Source organism: Verruconis gallopava, assembly GCF_000836295.1.
Source record: "Verruconis gallopava strain CBS 43764 unplaced genomic scaffold supercont1.3, whole genome shotgun sequence".
Lineage (NCBI taxonomy): Eukaryota > Fungi > Ascomycota > Dothideomycetes > Venturiales > Sympoventuriaceae > Verruconis > Verruconis gallopava.
In genome coordinates this window covers 59,691-73,043 of record NW_015622139.1, presented here as the reverse complement: position 1 = coordinate 73,043, position 13,353 = coordinate 59,691, and the positions used below count along the sequence as shown (strand labels likewise).

General features: G+C 52.8%; 6 protein-coding genes across 6 annotated transcripts; 2 read left to right on the top strand and 4 right to left on the bottom strand.

Annotated features, from left to right (window-relative positions):
• Window positions 1-25: 25 nt before the first annotated feature.
• On the top strand, window positions 26-2,332 carry PV09_00968 (uncharacterized protein). The gene is made up of 2 exons (XM_016353797.1): window positions 26-745; window positions 819-2,332. Exons 1-2 carry the CDS (start codon window positions 288-290, stop codon window positions 2,233-2,235), a joined length of 1,875 nt encoding a protein of 624 aa, XP_016217892.1. The 5' UTR covers window positions 26-287; the 3' UTR covers window positions 2,236-2,332.
• On the bottom strand, window positions 2,324-3,874 carry PV09_00967 (uncharacterized protein; the record flags this gene model as incomplete). The annotated part of the gene is made up of 3 exons (XM_016353796.1): window positions 2,324-2,917; window positions 3,010-3,414; window positions 3,446-3,874. 3 exons carry the CDS (start codon window positions 3,872-3,874, stop codon window positions 2,324-2,326), a joined length of 1,428 nt encoding a protein of 475 aa, XP_016217891.1.
• Window positions 3,875-4,108: 234 nt separating this feature from the next.
• On the bottom strand, window positions 4,109-6,888 carry PV09_00966 (uncharacterized protein). The gene is made up of 4 exons (XM_016353795.1): window positions 6,055-6,888; window positions 5,849-5,998; window positions 4,473-5,795; window positions 4,109-4,413 (listed from the first exon to the last, which is right to left on the bottom strand). The coding sequence occupies exons 1-4, from the start codon at window positions 6,067-6,069 to the stop codon at window positions 4,393-4,395; spliced, it is 1,509 nt and encodes a 502-aa protein (XP_016217890.1). The 5' UTR covers window positions 6,070-6,888; the 3' UTR covers window positions 4,109-4,392.
• A 921-nt stretch (window positions 6,889-7,809) lies between these two features.
• On the bottom strand, window positions 7,810-9,992 carry PV09_00965 (uncharacterized protein). The gene has a single exon (XM_016353794.1). It carries the CDS (start codon window positions 9,722-9,724, stop codon window positions 8,144-8,146), a length of 1,581 nt encoding a protein of 526 aa, XP_016217889.1. The 5' UTR covers window positions 9,725-9,992; the 3' UTR covers window positions 7,810-8,143.
• A 322-nt stretch (window positions 9,993-10,314) lies between these two features.
• On the top strand, window positions 10,315-12,517 carry PV09_00964 (uncharacterized protein). Its single transcript, XM_016353793.1, has one exon. It carries the CDS (start codon window positions 10,420-10,422, stop codon window positions 12,310-12,312), a length of 1,893 nt encoding a protein of 630 aa, XP_016217888.1. The 5' UTR covers window positions 10,315-10,419; the 3' UTR covers window positions 12,313-12,517.
• On the bottom strand, window positions 12,502-13,307 carry PV09_00963 (uncharacterized protein; the record flags this gene model as incomplete). The annotated part of the gene is made up of 2 exons (XM_016353792.1): window positions 12,502-13,203; window positions 13,278-13,307. 2 exons carry the CDS (start codon window positions 13,305-13,307, stop codon window positions 12,502-12,504), a joined length of 732 nt encoding a protein of 243 aa, XP_016217887.1.
• Window positions 13,308-13,353: the final 46 nt, after the last annotated feature.

Here is a 13,353-nt window from a genome sequence, read left to right as displayed (position 1 = left end):
TTCTTCAGCTCCAGACCTGCACTTCTGCGCGGATTTAAAGACGACCATGCGGGGGCCTGCGTTCTTAAAAGAATAGCCACATGGTGAAGTCTACGAGAAAGGTTCTGGTGGTCGTCTCTAATCACGCTTAGATTTTGGCTCAGAATTGTTGCTTTCGAAAAAATTTCCATCACAATACTTCATCTGGACATGACGTAGTTTGGCTCGCCCCGGCTCGGAAAGGTTTGACTCGGGCTAATTTCGTTTCTCTTTGCTATAAGCCCAGAACGGATCAAATCAATTCGAATATGATGGATACATCTAACATGTCCCTGCCAAATTCATCAGAAGATCCGTTCTCCGACGGAGCGTTCACGAGAGAGACGTCGCTAAATGGCTCCCGAAGGGCGTCTGCCGCTCGCTCTCAGACAGCCGGAAGTAGATCGCGTCGCGGATCAATCAAACGTGTAGTAGCGGGAACAAAAAGTGCGCTTCGACAAAAAAAAGTCCCGACTGCTTCTTTACGTCCGCGTAATTGGAGGCCGAAACATGCGAGGTTCGAAGACAACGGCGATTCTCCTGATCAAAGAAACGGCAACGGCAACGGCAGTAGCAATGAGAAGCAACATCAGGGCAATGAGGATGAATTTCGCGCCGAGTTAGAGGCTTATCTTCCCGCAAAGCTCAGCTTTAAAGAGCGCATGAGGCATTTTACGTGGACGTGGTTCACCATGACGATGGCTACAGGGGGCATTGCAAATGTTCTGTAAGTAAAGCGTATGAAGCAGTTCGACTGCCGATGCTCAAATTGCGCGGTGGTACTGATTGTCATTGTTTAGCTATTCTATTCCCCACGAGCTACGCTTCGACTCACTCTATGCTTTAGGATGCACCTTTTTTTTGCTCAATATTGCACTTTTCATCTTCAATGTCACCATGATCAGCATCCGTTTCTACCTATACCCACATACTTTTAAGCAGTCGTTTTTACATCCCACAGAATCGCTGTTCATCCCAGCAGCAGTAATATCGGTAGGGACAATCCTGATCAACATTACTCAATATGGAGTGGGCTATGCTGGCCCGTGGCTTGAGCGAGCAATCGTGCCTCTATATTGGATCTATTGTGGACTCGCCGTCCTATCTTCGTGGGGAATTTTCCTGACCATCTGGTCTACGCAAACCTTCACGATTGCTAAGATGACTCCAGTGTGGATCTTTCCAGCATACCCGCTGCTCATAGTTGGGCCTCATGCAGGAAATCTTGCCAGGAAGCTGAGCCCCGAGAAAGGCTTGCCCATCATAGTTGGCGGCTTTATACTTCAAGGGATTGGCTTCATGGTCTCGCTCATGGTATATTCTGCATTTTTATACCGACTAATGACGCAGAAGTTGCCCAAAGAAAGCCTACGTCCTGCGATGTTCATCAGTGTTGGGCCTAGTGGATTCACAATTACGGCATTTGTCCAGATGGGCCAAGAGCTACCCCGAGTGGTGAATAAAGATTTTATGGGTGCGGGGTTGGGAGACTTTGCAGCAAAAGTTACTATGGTCCTGGCGAATTGGGCAGGAATGTGGTTGTGGGGTCTAGCTATATGGCTGTTTTTGATCTCAGTCGGAGCCCATTTTTCATGTGCAGCACGAGGGAAGATGGATTTTGCAATGACTTGGTATTCGTTCGTATTTCCAAACACGGCCTTGACGACAGCTACGTTCTCAGTGTCGTACGCTCTCCATGGCAACCTGACGGAGGCTCCTGGATTTTCCCGCGGCGCACGGCCGTTCCAAATTCTCGGCCTCATCATGACAGTTGGCATCATCGTCGTCTGGTTCTTCGTTTTCTTCATGATGATTCGGGCCGTCATATTGAAACAGATATTGTGGCCTCAAAAACAAGAAGACAGAGATGAGGGAGGATGGGGCAAAGACGAGATTCTGCGCAAAGGCGAACTCAGAAGTGTTTTTCCGAGTCGCCAACTCAGTCATATCGGTTCTGGTGCGATGGGAAGTACAATGCCACATCTGCTCGTGACTCCAGCGGGAGAGGGGTTGGGAGAGGGCATCGCGGCGCATCCTTCCCAGCCCCTGGAAGCCTTGGCGGAATCAGACGCAACAGTGGAACGTCAAAGAGATAACATAGAGTCGCCAGATGGGCAACAAATCGATGTACAGGCAGATGAAGAAGGCTTGTATATGACGATGAGTGGAGTAGAAACTGAGGATAAGAAATCAATAGACGAGAAGCAAGAAGCATAATGTAATGCGACAGAATGGTGAAACAAGGGAGCGTGATGCTACACTGTCGCAAAAACAGAACAATTACAATTTAATGAACAGATTAAATTCAATGTGTACTTATAAGTCGTCGCATCATGAGGATCTCGTGTTTGGTGACGAACATACCAAAGTTCCTTCCAAGTCCATTACTGGAATCGCCATCCAAGACAGCCACAAGATCACGCATTTTAGCACCCTGCCACTTACCGCTGGCATTGGTCCAGAATACTCTGCGTATGCCGACCGAATGCATGTACAAGACGCATCGATAGCAGGGCTTGGAAGCGCAGACGGAGGCGAGAATAGGCGGCTCCTCGACAGATTCCGCAGAGCGTTCGTCAGATTCTGGACATGGGTTTAGTAGCTCCTCGTGGAGACTTCCATCCGAGTTCGACGAGCATGAGAAAGCTGGGGGCTGCGAATCTTTCAAGACGGCCGACATCGGGTCCGTCGTGCGCGGTTTTGCTGGAGATCTCAGCCTGATCTCTCGCTCCCTGCTTGCGTTTCCAAGACCGCTGAATCTAGCAACGTAAAGATCAGCCCCGTTCAGCTTTGTATTTCTCACGCGGTCAGCAATCGTGGCTTTTGCCCGCCGCTTTGGCATCGGAACTGGCTCGGACGAGTGAGCAGCAAAGCGGTCCTGAGAATTGGCCAAGCCCGACTATAAATTGATCAGCCTTGCACAGATCTTCGACGAAGTGCTTTAACATGACTGATGACATGATGGTGGTTTTTCCTAACCGGGAACCTTACCTTGGTTTTAGTTCGACGCTCTTGGTCTGAGCCTGAGAACTTGATCGTGTGGTCCATACTCGACTTCCCTTGACCCTCAAGGCTGGAATTGCATCGTCTACGAGTCTTCGGGGCCTCGGGACGAATGTGCATGGTGCTAGCATCTGAGAAATGGCGAAATCGATGTCCTTCCCGAAACTTGTCGCTCCTCGAGCTTCTATCCCGATCTTTCCTTGCCGCCTCCTGCTCCGGATTCTGATCTTCCCCAAGCCAAAGCTCCTCCTCCAGCTTGACAAGGTTGAGATGCAAAGGCTCCAAAACGCCACTCCTGCGCTTGGGACCTGGCGCCCCGTCGCGACACTGTCCGCGCTTGGAGAGCAGCGTCGCAGATTGCCTGGACATGCTGCCGGAGGCGTTCGCGTCGCACTTGTTTGTTGTGCTTAGATGAGCCCAGCACTTTGAAAGATGGCTTAGAGGACCTTATCGTGCTGGAGGCTAGAGCCCCGGAGCGTGAGAGAGCAGAGTGTATTGCCATGATCTCGGAGTGCATTGATAATACAATGTTGCCGTGATAACCATGCCCAGGACTGCTCTCGAAAGATACAAGAGAGTTTCCGTCAGTCGCACCACAAGCATGGTTGATCGCATGCTTGTGCTTGGGCCTGTTCTTCATGCTGTGCTTCAGTTCGGCAATGGTTGGGCCGTCGAATGTGCCCTTCGCAATCTTTCCACTCTGCAGGGCTCCGCCGTCGAAGCCGTGTCGGTAATCATTGAACCCTTGCCCGATGATCTTCCCTCCGCGAACAATGATAGCGCCGTGACGATAGTGGAGGGAAGAATGAGCAGCCTGCTCTAGGCATAGGGCGAGATAAGTGTCCGTCTTCATGATTTTTTTTAAGCGTAAAAATTTAAGCTTTGCAGTGTTTTGACAGGGATATCTGTTGAAAATCCAGAACGAGAAGTCAGCAGTCTAGTCTCTTTTACGTTCACGAGTTGCGAGGTCCAGATTGAGTCACCCTTCCATGCTCGCGGTGGTGGCGACGCACGAAGCGCATAACGAGAGTGTACGACCTAACTGGGTATAGTGTCACTTGCAGAGAACCATAAAGCCAGGAACGGCTTGATCTTCGAGTTTGATGGTATTTGTTGACATTATCTAGTCGTTACAAAATGCATTCATCCAAACCAGTTAGTGTCGAGCCGAAGCGAGCGAAGGTAGTCCGTTCTCTCCTGCACACAAGAATGCTTCATCTAGAGGGGATAATTATTCTGAACGCGATTATGCTCGGGATCGTACAAAAGCCAAAGTTGGCATATGCAAACACTATATGTGGGGGTATTTCCTTCCAAGTCAAGAGGCCAACCAAGAAAATTAAAAGGTCGCGCCTTTTCATGCGACTTTGATCATATTATCTGAACCCAAACCTAGGTGATGTGTTAGTATCAGACATCATTGAACACACGAGGGTGATGATCTAGCTTACCTCCATCTTGCCCATGTCGCTCTTCTCCTTTCTCGCAATTGACTTTGCAGACTCGATAGCCATGTCGAGGTCATCTTGATCAGCCATGGTGATCATGTCCTGATCGTCTTTAATTTTGATCTTGAAGCTCTGGCGTATGCCGAACTTCTTGCGGATCTGATCAACGAAGTCTCTGAATTCGACAGCTGATCCGACAAGGACATAACGGGTGTCGTCGGCGTGAACCTTAACACGTATTTTCTTCATTGTTGGTCCGGAGCGGCGTGTTGAAGCGGATGATCGTGCAGACAATGCGGGCCTCGGTCCGAGCATTTCGAAATCACCCTCATCGTAAGACATGGAGTACTCATCCTCTTCTTCTTCAGAGATATACTCCTGTGCGCGTCGGGAGCCTATAGACTGGCGACCGTACATATCGTAGACGTCATCCGCATATGTGTTAGAGCGCTGCAATCGTGTAGGCGGGTCTTGCGGTCTCCTGTTACCTGGACGCTCCGACTGAGTTCGTTGTAGGCCACCGCTCGGTTGGCGAGATTGCTTTGAACTCTGGAATCCTGCGACGGTAAGATCAAGTGGCTGAGGTCGTGGACCAGCCTTAACGGACTCAGCTCTCGAGAGAGGCTTGTTCGCGCTGCGCACCGAACCAGAACCAGGGCTTGATGGTGGTTTATCACTCTCTGGTGGCGGTGTCGGTGGGAACATGTTGCGGTTAAGTGGCGGTTCTGACTGTTGCCTCGCTCGACTCTTGATGTCTGTTCGCACAAGATTGCTGGCCGCAAAAGATATCTTCTCTTCTGGCCGATCATCTAGAGCCGTTGTGCCCTGCTTCTTGATCTCGGCACCTGTAAAGCCAGTGAAAGTCTGGTTCCTGTCCGTTGCAGCGACTAGTTTTGCCTTGCCCAAGTAGTCCTTGGCTTTCAGGTTCTTGACTTTGGCTTCATTCGGCCTATAGACAATGCCCACGGGAATGGAAAAGACGGTGTAGCCTTGCGCTTGTTCCCGAATGGCCTCGTCGATCACGTCGTGGTCCGGCACGACCTTCTCTTTCGCAGCGTAGACCAAGTCCTGCATGCCTTGTTCCATCTGCTGAAGGTATATGTAGCACAACCCACGATTGAAGAGGACTTCACAGGAAAAGAGCTTGAATTTTAGGCCCAGCTGTTCGTAGTCGATGTTGTTGTTACCACGCAAGTACAGGAGAGTGTCGTTGAAGTTGGCGAGGGCCTCCTCGAAGTCACCCATCAAGAAGTTCGAAACGCCTTGCTGGAAGTACGCGACGGCAAGGTAGTTGTCGAGCTTAATTGCTTTTATGTAGCACTCAACCTGCTCGTGGTCAGCCGCATGTTTCGTGGACACAGTCGCATCATCACACATACCGCCTTTTCATGTTCGCCGAGCGTTGCGTGAATCACGCCGCAGTTGAACAAGATCTTGGACGTGTCCGCAATCTGGTTGAAGGCGTTCAATGCCTGGTCGAATTCGTTGTTGTCGTACGCCGCGAGGGCCGCGACCCACGTCTCGATTTCCTGTTCCCGTGTTCAATAGGTCGCTCGAACGACACACTTGCCACGAAGGTACTGACCTGTTTCAGCGACATTGCGTCGAAGCCTTGCGATTGTGTGCTCCCGGGCTAGCAGCGTCGAGCCTGTCGGCGCCCTCCTGAATCTCTGATCAGGATATGCAAGCTGGGGCACTGCGTAATCGAAGTGCGGACGCCTCCTTTCTGCGTGCGAAGAGCGGGGAGTTCGACGATGGGCCGGACGAATGACAGGACGGTTTGACTCCGCGAGGGGAGGGGGAGGTTGTGCACACCTCGTACGAGAGCAGCAGCAGGCTTCTCAGACGGAATTATACGGTCGTCCACGCTCTTTTACCGGCGCAATTGGGTCGAACAGCTGGTTGTTGGATAGCCGCCAGGGCAGGTTTTGCGCTGACTGTGCGGACGGAGTCCCGAGGCTTGCGGGGCTTGGACGGGCGGCGATCGCTAGTATTTCTGGAGTCTAGACACTTACTGTCGAAAAAAAAAAAGTCTGGTCCGCCCAGGGAGGCTCGGAGCGATCAGAGAGGCACGAAGCGCTGTGCAGCAAAGCAGGCGGGTCTTTAGGCAGAGGGTGTTGGGCAGGGAAATTGGAGGAAGTGAAACACACGAGGGAAACGGACGAAAGAGACGTAATTATCTCGCGCGAAAATGACTTGCCAGGAGCGCTCGTCTCCGTTCCTGGGCAATACCAGCGCTGGGCATGTGGACGACAGTGGTGATATCGACCTGTTGGCAAATCGCCCGTGGTACGGAGCCGGGCGCGTACAGAGCGCACCCCAGTGGATGGCTGCAGGGGGAAGCGCCTCGCGGGTATCACAGGTTGACCGTGGCAATGCGAGTGTCAAAGGCCTTCACGCTGCTGCGCTCCGAGTTTCTTGCTTGGTACTTGATCATTGGGCAAACAAAACGCAGGACGGGCTCGTCGGAAGCCCACTCGTCATCGCCGCGTCTCTAGGCTTCAGCTCTTTGGCCGACCAAGCCCACCGCTACTGCAACGCCATGACTTTTGCACGCTAAAGGCCGTCTTTTTGCTGTCGTGACCGGCGGCAGCAGGAACGCGCACTTCGGCCGGTGTCGAGAGCACCAGGTCGACGGCAAACACCTCGACCGCCCCTCCGCCATGTTCGTGCTTGTCGGCGAGCAGAAGCGAGCACCAGAGACACAAGAAACGCACATGCGCACAACCACGCTCTCGCTCGCTCGCCCGCACACGTTCGGCGCATCAATTTAGATTGTTTCGCACCAGGCCGTCTTGGTCGGAGTCACGACAAGCTTCATAGGCGTTTCAAGACGGTGGGTTCTAGAGAACGCTGCGCAAACAGCAGCCATACGGACGTGAGGCTCAGGTGAACACCTTTCGATCGCCTGGCTTGCATAAAGGAGATCTTCGTTGTTTCCTCGACGCCAGTTTCGTCGCCTCGTCGCTGGCCTGAAGAGCGGAAACCGTACAGGCTCATGGCACTGGACGTGAAACGACGCGTACTCTGCTGGTGCAGGGGGCTCAACATCTGGCAGGTGAATCGGATCGGATCTGACTAGCTGTAAAGGAGCGCTGGCTACCAGTGGGAGGGGGTGGTGTGATCTGTGGACTGGAAAGGCCTCTGAATTCTTCCCCTGCCACGGCCGTCAATAGCAATGCAACCCGAGCAAGCGAAAGTCGACAGCTCTCCGGCTCTCGTCCCGGTGGACGTTCAACCCCCTGCCGCCATTGCCGAGATCTGTGCAAGGCGGGGCCTTGTCGTTGACCAGGTGCAGACAAGACAGCTGAGCGTTGTTTCTGCCAACACCGTGCGAAGTGTCGCAGGACATGGAAAATGCACGGAGCGCACGCATAGGTACTTGTCTCTACCGGCACTGTCTTAACACTGTATGTGTACCCGCATAGATGTCACACACGGGCCGTTCCCGCATGGGCTACTTACACGCACCCTGGGCTTATGAAGGGCGACCGTTGGCACAAGATCTGATACCGTGGCTTTGGACCAGATAAAAGATGGCCTAACCTCCTTCTCGCATGAGCGGAGGCCCCCCTTCCCCAGATAGCAATCTGGTGGCATGATAATGTACATTCCTGCGCCCTAGACGCACAAACTCACTCTCGGATTATCCGTAATCTTTGCGTGACGCGGTCTCAAGACTCTGATGGGGGAGTGAACACGGTAGGAACTACACCACCCATCTCGACCAACGTGCTCTTGTTACGCACCCAAGCTTCAATGCCTCGAGTACCATTCTCCACACCGACGCCACTCTTCTTCCAGCCGCCAACGCTCATTTCTGCAGGACTCTCACCCCAGGAATTGACCCACGTAATTCCCGCCTCTAACCTGGCTATCACTTGATGGCACAGGTTGATATCGCTGCCGAACACACCGGCTGCCAAGCCGAGCTCGGTGTTATTCGCTCGTTTAACGACCTCATCAATCGTCTCATATGTCAGTATGGACATGACGGGACCGAATATCTCCTCCTTGACAATTTTCATGTCATCCGTGCAATCCGTGAAGATGGTTGGTTCCACCCAGTAGCCATTCTGTAAGCTCGCCGGAACATTTCCTGGCTTCGATAATCCGCCATGAATAAGCCTAGCTTTGTCATGCTCGATGCCATGTCTTATGTAGCCCATCACCTTCTTGTAATGCACTTCTGAAACAAGAGGACCGAAATTGGTCTTTAGATCGTATAGGTCTCCTACGCGGATGTACTGCATCTTTCCGAGGAGCGTTTTCTCAAACTCGGATTTCATCTCTTTCGGCACGAACACGCGTGTGCCATTGGTGCACACCTGACCCGTGGAGTAGAAGTTTGCCATCATTGCTCCATCAACGGCCTGATCGATGTTCGCTCCCGGGAGTATTATGCAAGCACTCTTGCCTCCTAGTTCCATGGTTACATACCTCATACCGCCAGCTGCGGAGGCAGCAACTTTGCAACCAGTCGATACTTGCCCGGTGAATGACACCTTCGCTATTGACGGGTGATTGGTCAGCAGCTGGCCAACAGCTCCGTCGCCTTTTACCACGTTGAAAACACCCTCTGGCAGGCCTGCGTCTTGGAAAATCTGTGCCAGAACCGTAGCATGAGCGGAGGTAAATTCAGAAGGCTTGTACACCAACGTATTTCCTGCCGCAAGGCAAGGTGCCGACTTCCACAGTGCAATCTGGATAGGGTAGTTCCAGGCGCCAATAGCAGCACACACACCAAGAGGCTCCTTTTTGGTATAAACCCACGCGGTATCACGCAAACGGACCGTCTCGCCGTTCAGTCCGCCGCCCCCAACTAAATTGGCAAAGTACTCCAATACGTCTGCCCCAGTTACAATATCAACAGTCGACGTCTCTGAGAATGCTTTTCCAGTATCGAGAGTTTCCATCCTAGCAAGTTCGTCATTGTTTTCCCTCAACAATGCTGCGGCCCGCTGTAGAATGCGCGCCCTCTCAATTGCCGGAGTGGAGGACCACGCTGGAAAGGCTTTCCGTGCTGATGATATCGCCGCTTCAACATCCTGGGGAGACGCAGACTGGTGCTTCATGTATACGACACCTGTAGAGGGATCATAGGAATCGAAAAGAGGGCCAGAGCCTGCCTGCGGGCGACCATCGTAGTACAATCCAGATAGTGTTCCTTGCAAGGCAGATCCAGACGACGGCTTCCGAGAGCGAAGATGGTTGAGGACCATCTGCAGTCGCTGCCTTGGATTTTCTTGGGCCATGATGTGCAACCGAGCAGAGTGTTCAATTAGAAAGCTGCTTTATCTCCAGCCTTTTAGACGTTCGCAACACTGATCGTGCTGTGGTCCGATAGTTGAGAGCTCGAACACAGTAGGAGGGCTGCAACATCAACGGACCGCGTGGACTCCGGGCTAAGACAGTCGGACCGGCACCAACTGCCGTTGATCCCAGCTCTGCAAAAAACCCAAGGAGCGTATCTTGAACCGAGCAGAGCAAAGCGGTTAAAAAATTTGGACAAAATTTCCTCCCCGCTTCTGTACTGTGACGTCCCGCAAGGCCAGGGTGGGGGTCTGTGCGGGCGAAGCTCGTACGCTTGACCGTTTATTGCCCGTTATTCCACACGTTCGACGTGAGAAGCCTTTAGGCACCTAGTCGCATATCCCCAACGGGCTGGAAAGAGCCGTGGTTCGCTCATGGGACTGCTGGACGTCGGATAGGCCCTATCAACCGTTAAAGGTGAAGGTTTGCCTTGTGGGCACCTAAAATGAATGGGCCCCCAGGCTCGTCTCAAGGCTCAGGTCGTGTGTCGGAAGCAGTAACCCTTCGAGGCAATCGGCTTCTAGCGGCAGCTGGTGGATCACCGACTCCGTTCTCTAGTGCCTTTTGTGGGCGACTGTGTGGGCCCAGGCCTAGGACAGGGCTCTTACTGAACATGGTGAGCTTTTGATATGCTCGCATGAGACTTCGGAGCCGCGAGTTTTTGGACGTCAAAAGATCAGTGCCAGCAGGAAAGTCAGGCGAACAAAGTCGTGGCCTTGCTTCTTTCTTATATCTCCCTGGTTGTGTGCGCGGCTTCACATTTGTCCACAACCTCCACGCGTTCTGCACCAGTAAAATCAAGCGCTTTGTAAAGAAGATCTTAGCGATGACGACCACAAACCTGTCATCCTCGCAAGTCGATGACTTCGACTTCATCCTCGTGGGCGGCGGTACCGCAGGCTGCGTTGTCGCCTCGCGTCTCTCGCAGTACCTGCCAAACAAGAAGGTCCTGCTCATCGAAGCCGGTCCATCAGACTTCCAGGAGGATCGTGTCCTGCTTCTGAAGGACTGGCTCAGCCTATTGGGCGGCGATCTGGACTATGACTACCCGACCACAGAGCAGCCAATGGGCAATTCTCATATCCGGCACTCACGTGCAAAAGTCTTAGGAGGCTGCTCAAGTCACAATACCCTCATCTCGTTCAGACCATTCGAGTACGACTGCCGGCGGTGGGTGCAACAAGGCTGCACAGGCTGGGGCTTCGATATGTTCACACGCGTCCTGGACAATCTGAGGAACACCATTCAACCAGTTCACTACAGGCACCGGAACCAACTGTGCAGAGATTGGGTCTCAGCCTGCTCTGCTGCTTTGAATATACCCGTTGTTCACGACTTCAACCACGAAATACGCGAAAAGGGCGGTTTGCCGGAGTCTGTTGGGTTTTTCTCTGTAGCATATAACCCAGATGACGGACGCCGTAGCAGCGCTAGCGTTGCGTACATCCATCCTATCCTTGCTGGCAAGGAGGAGCGGCCAAACTTGACTGTGCTCACCAATGCTTGGGTGAGCAAGATCAATGTTGAAGAGGATCGCGTCACTGGCGTGACTCTCACTCTCCAAGACGGTCGATCCCTCACTCTACGAGCCAAAGCCGAGACCATTCTTTGCGCCGGCGCTATCGATACCCCACGTCTGATGCTGCATTCGGGCCTAGGGCCTAAGAAGCAGCTACAAGATTTGTCAATTCCAGTGGTGAAAGACATTCCAGGAGTTGGTGAGAACCTGCTCGATCATCCGGAGACGATCATCATGTGGGAGCTCAACCAGCCCGTACCGCCCAATCAAACAACCATGGACTCAGATGCAGGGCTCTTTCTTCGCAGGGAAAAGACAAACGCAGCGGGCGATGACGGTGACACTGTGGACATTATGATGCACTGTTACCAGATCCCCTTCTGTCTGAACACGCGTAGATTGGGCTACGACGAACCCACGAACGTGTTTTGCATGACGCCGAACATCCCCAGGCCAAGGTCTCGAGGCAGACTGTACCTCACGAGCAAAGACCCTCAAGTTAAGCCTGCGCTTGACTTCAGATACTTCACGGATCCGGAGGGTTACGACGCCGCTACCATTGTGGCAGGCTTCAAAGCGGCCCGTAAAGTTGCCGAGCAAGAGCCCTTCAAATCTTGGATCAAGCGGGAGGTTGCACCAGGCCCTGCGATTCAGTCGGATGAAGCCCTCTCGGAGTACGGACGCCGCGCAGCACACACGGTATACCATCCGGCGGGCACGACGAAGATGGGCGACGTCACGAAGGACCCCCTTGCAGTCGTGGACCCCCAGCTCAAGGTGAGAGGACTGAAAGGGCTTAGGATTGCTGATGCAGGCGTCTTCCCAGAAATGACAACCATCAACCCGATGCTGACGGTCCTTGGTGTGGGTGAAAGGGCGGCGGAATTGGTGGCTGAGGCTTGGGGCTGGAATGGACCGTATCTGGGGACGGAGAACGTGGTGGGACATGGACAGCCGCCAGCCCAAGCAGAGAAACTGCAACAGCAGTTGGGAATGAAAGCGAAGTTGTGAAATATTGGCGTTGGTCTCTGGTGTCGTTCCGGACTGGATTTGAAAATGGCGTACTTGCTCAAAAAATAGTGCTGTTACCGCTATTGGATGGTGACTATCACGAAATGCAATATATACAGGTTCTTCACCTTGGTATACATCCCATCATCATGGAACACAGGTACTTTCCTACACTCGACAACGTCAAGCTCATAGCATGCCTCTGCCCTGCTGCTCCACCCTCTCTTCCCATACTGTCTTCCCACTGCAGCTGCACACAGTCTTGTCATTCTCCCATACACCAGCACTCCTTGCAATTACCCCTACAAGCTCATCCGGATCCTCCTTGTTGAATGTGATCTTTCCCTGTTTCGCTACAACAATACTCCGCCCAATCAGCTCCCAGATGGCAACCGGTTTGTCCAGAAAGACGGAGCCTACTCCGCCCTTGTTTATGGATAGTGTACCGAGCACGCCTCGTCCTTTCCCCTCAGCATCCCATATCGAACCAGTACTCTCCGCACCGTAGCTAATATTCCCGTTGTTCCGAATCGTGGCGTCGTATGTCCCTTCGCTTAGGCCACGAATAGCAACGTCGAAAATGGTCAATTCATCGGCGACCTGTACCATGCGTACAAGGCCCCGCACTTTTTCGCCAACGTCGCTACGCGATGTGTGTGTTTCGAGAATGCACACTGCTGCACTGTCGGGGCGACCACTACCTCGGAGGATGGCATCTCTACCAGTAGACTGAATTGCTGAGACTATGGAGGAGGGTGCGGCTGTGCCGGTGATGTGGACGAGGCCAGAGGACACGTCACCAGTTACGTTGACAATTCCTGGCAGAGCATAAAGAGATTTTGACACGTCTTTCACACATGATTCGCAGGTGAGAGGGACTGCGAAGGTAGTCTAGACAAAGTGTTAGCGGGGCACAGTGGGGGCATCCTATATATGTATTGAACATCGAGAGCAGATGGGCTGACCTGGAAAGGAGGGATCGAGTTGACAGTCATTATGGAGTAAATTGTTGATTGCTCTGAAGCGTTAATCGCATTGTGG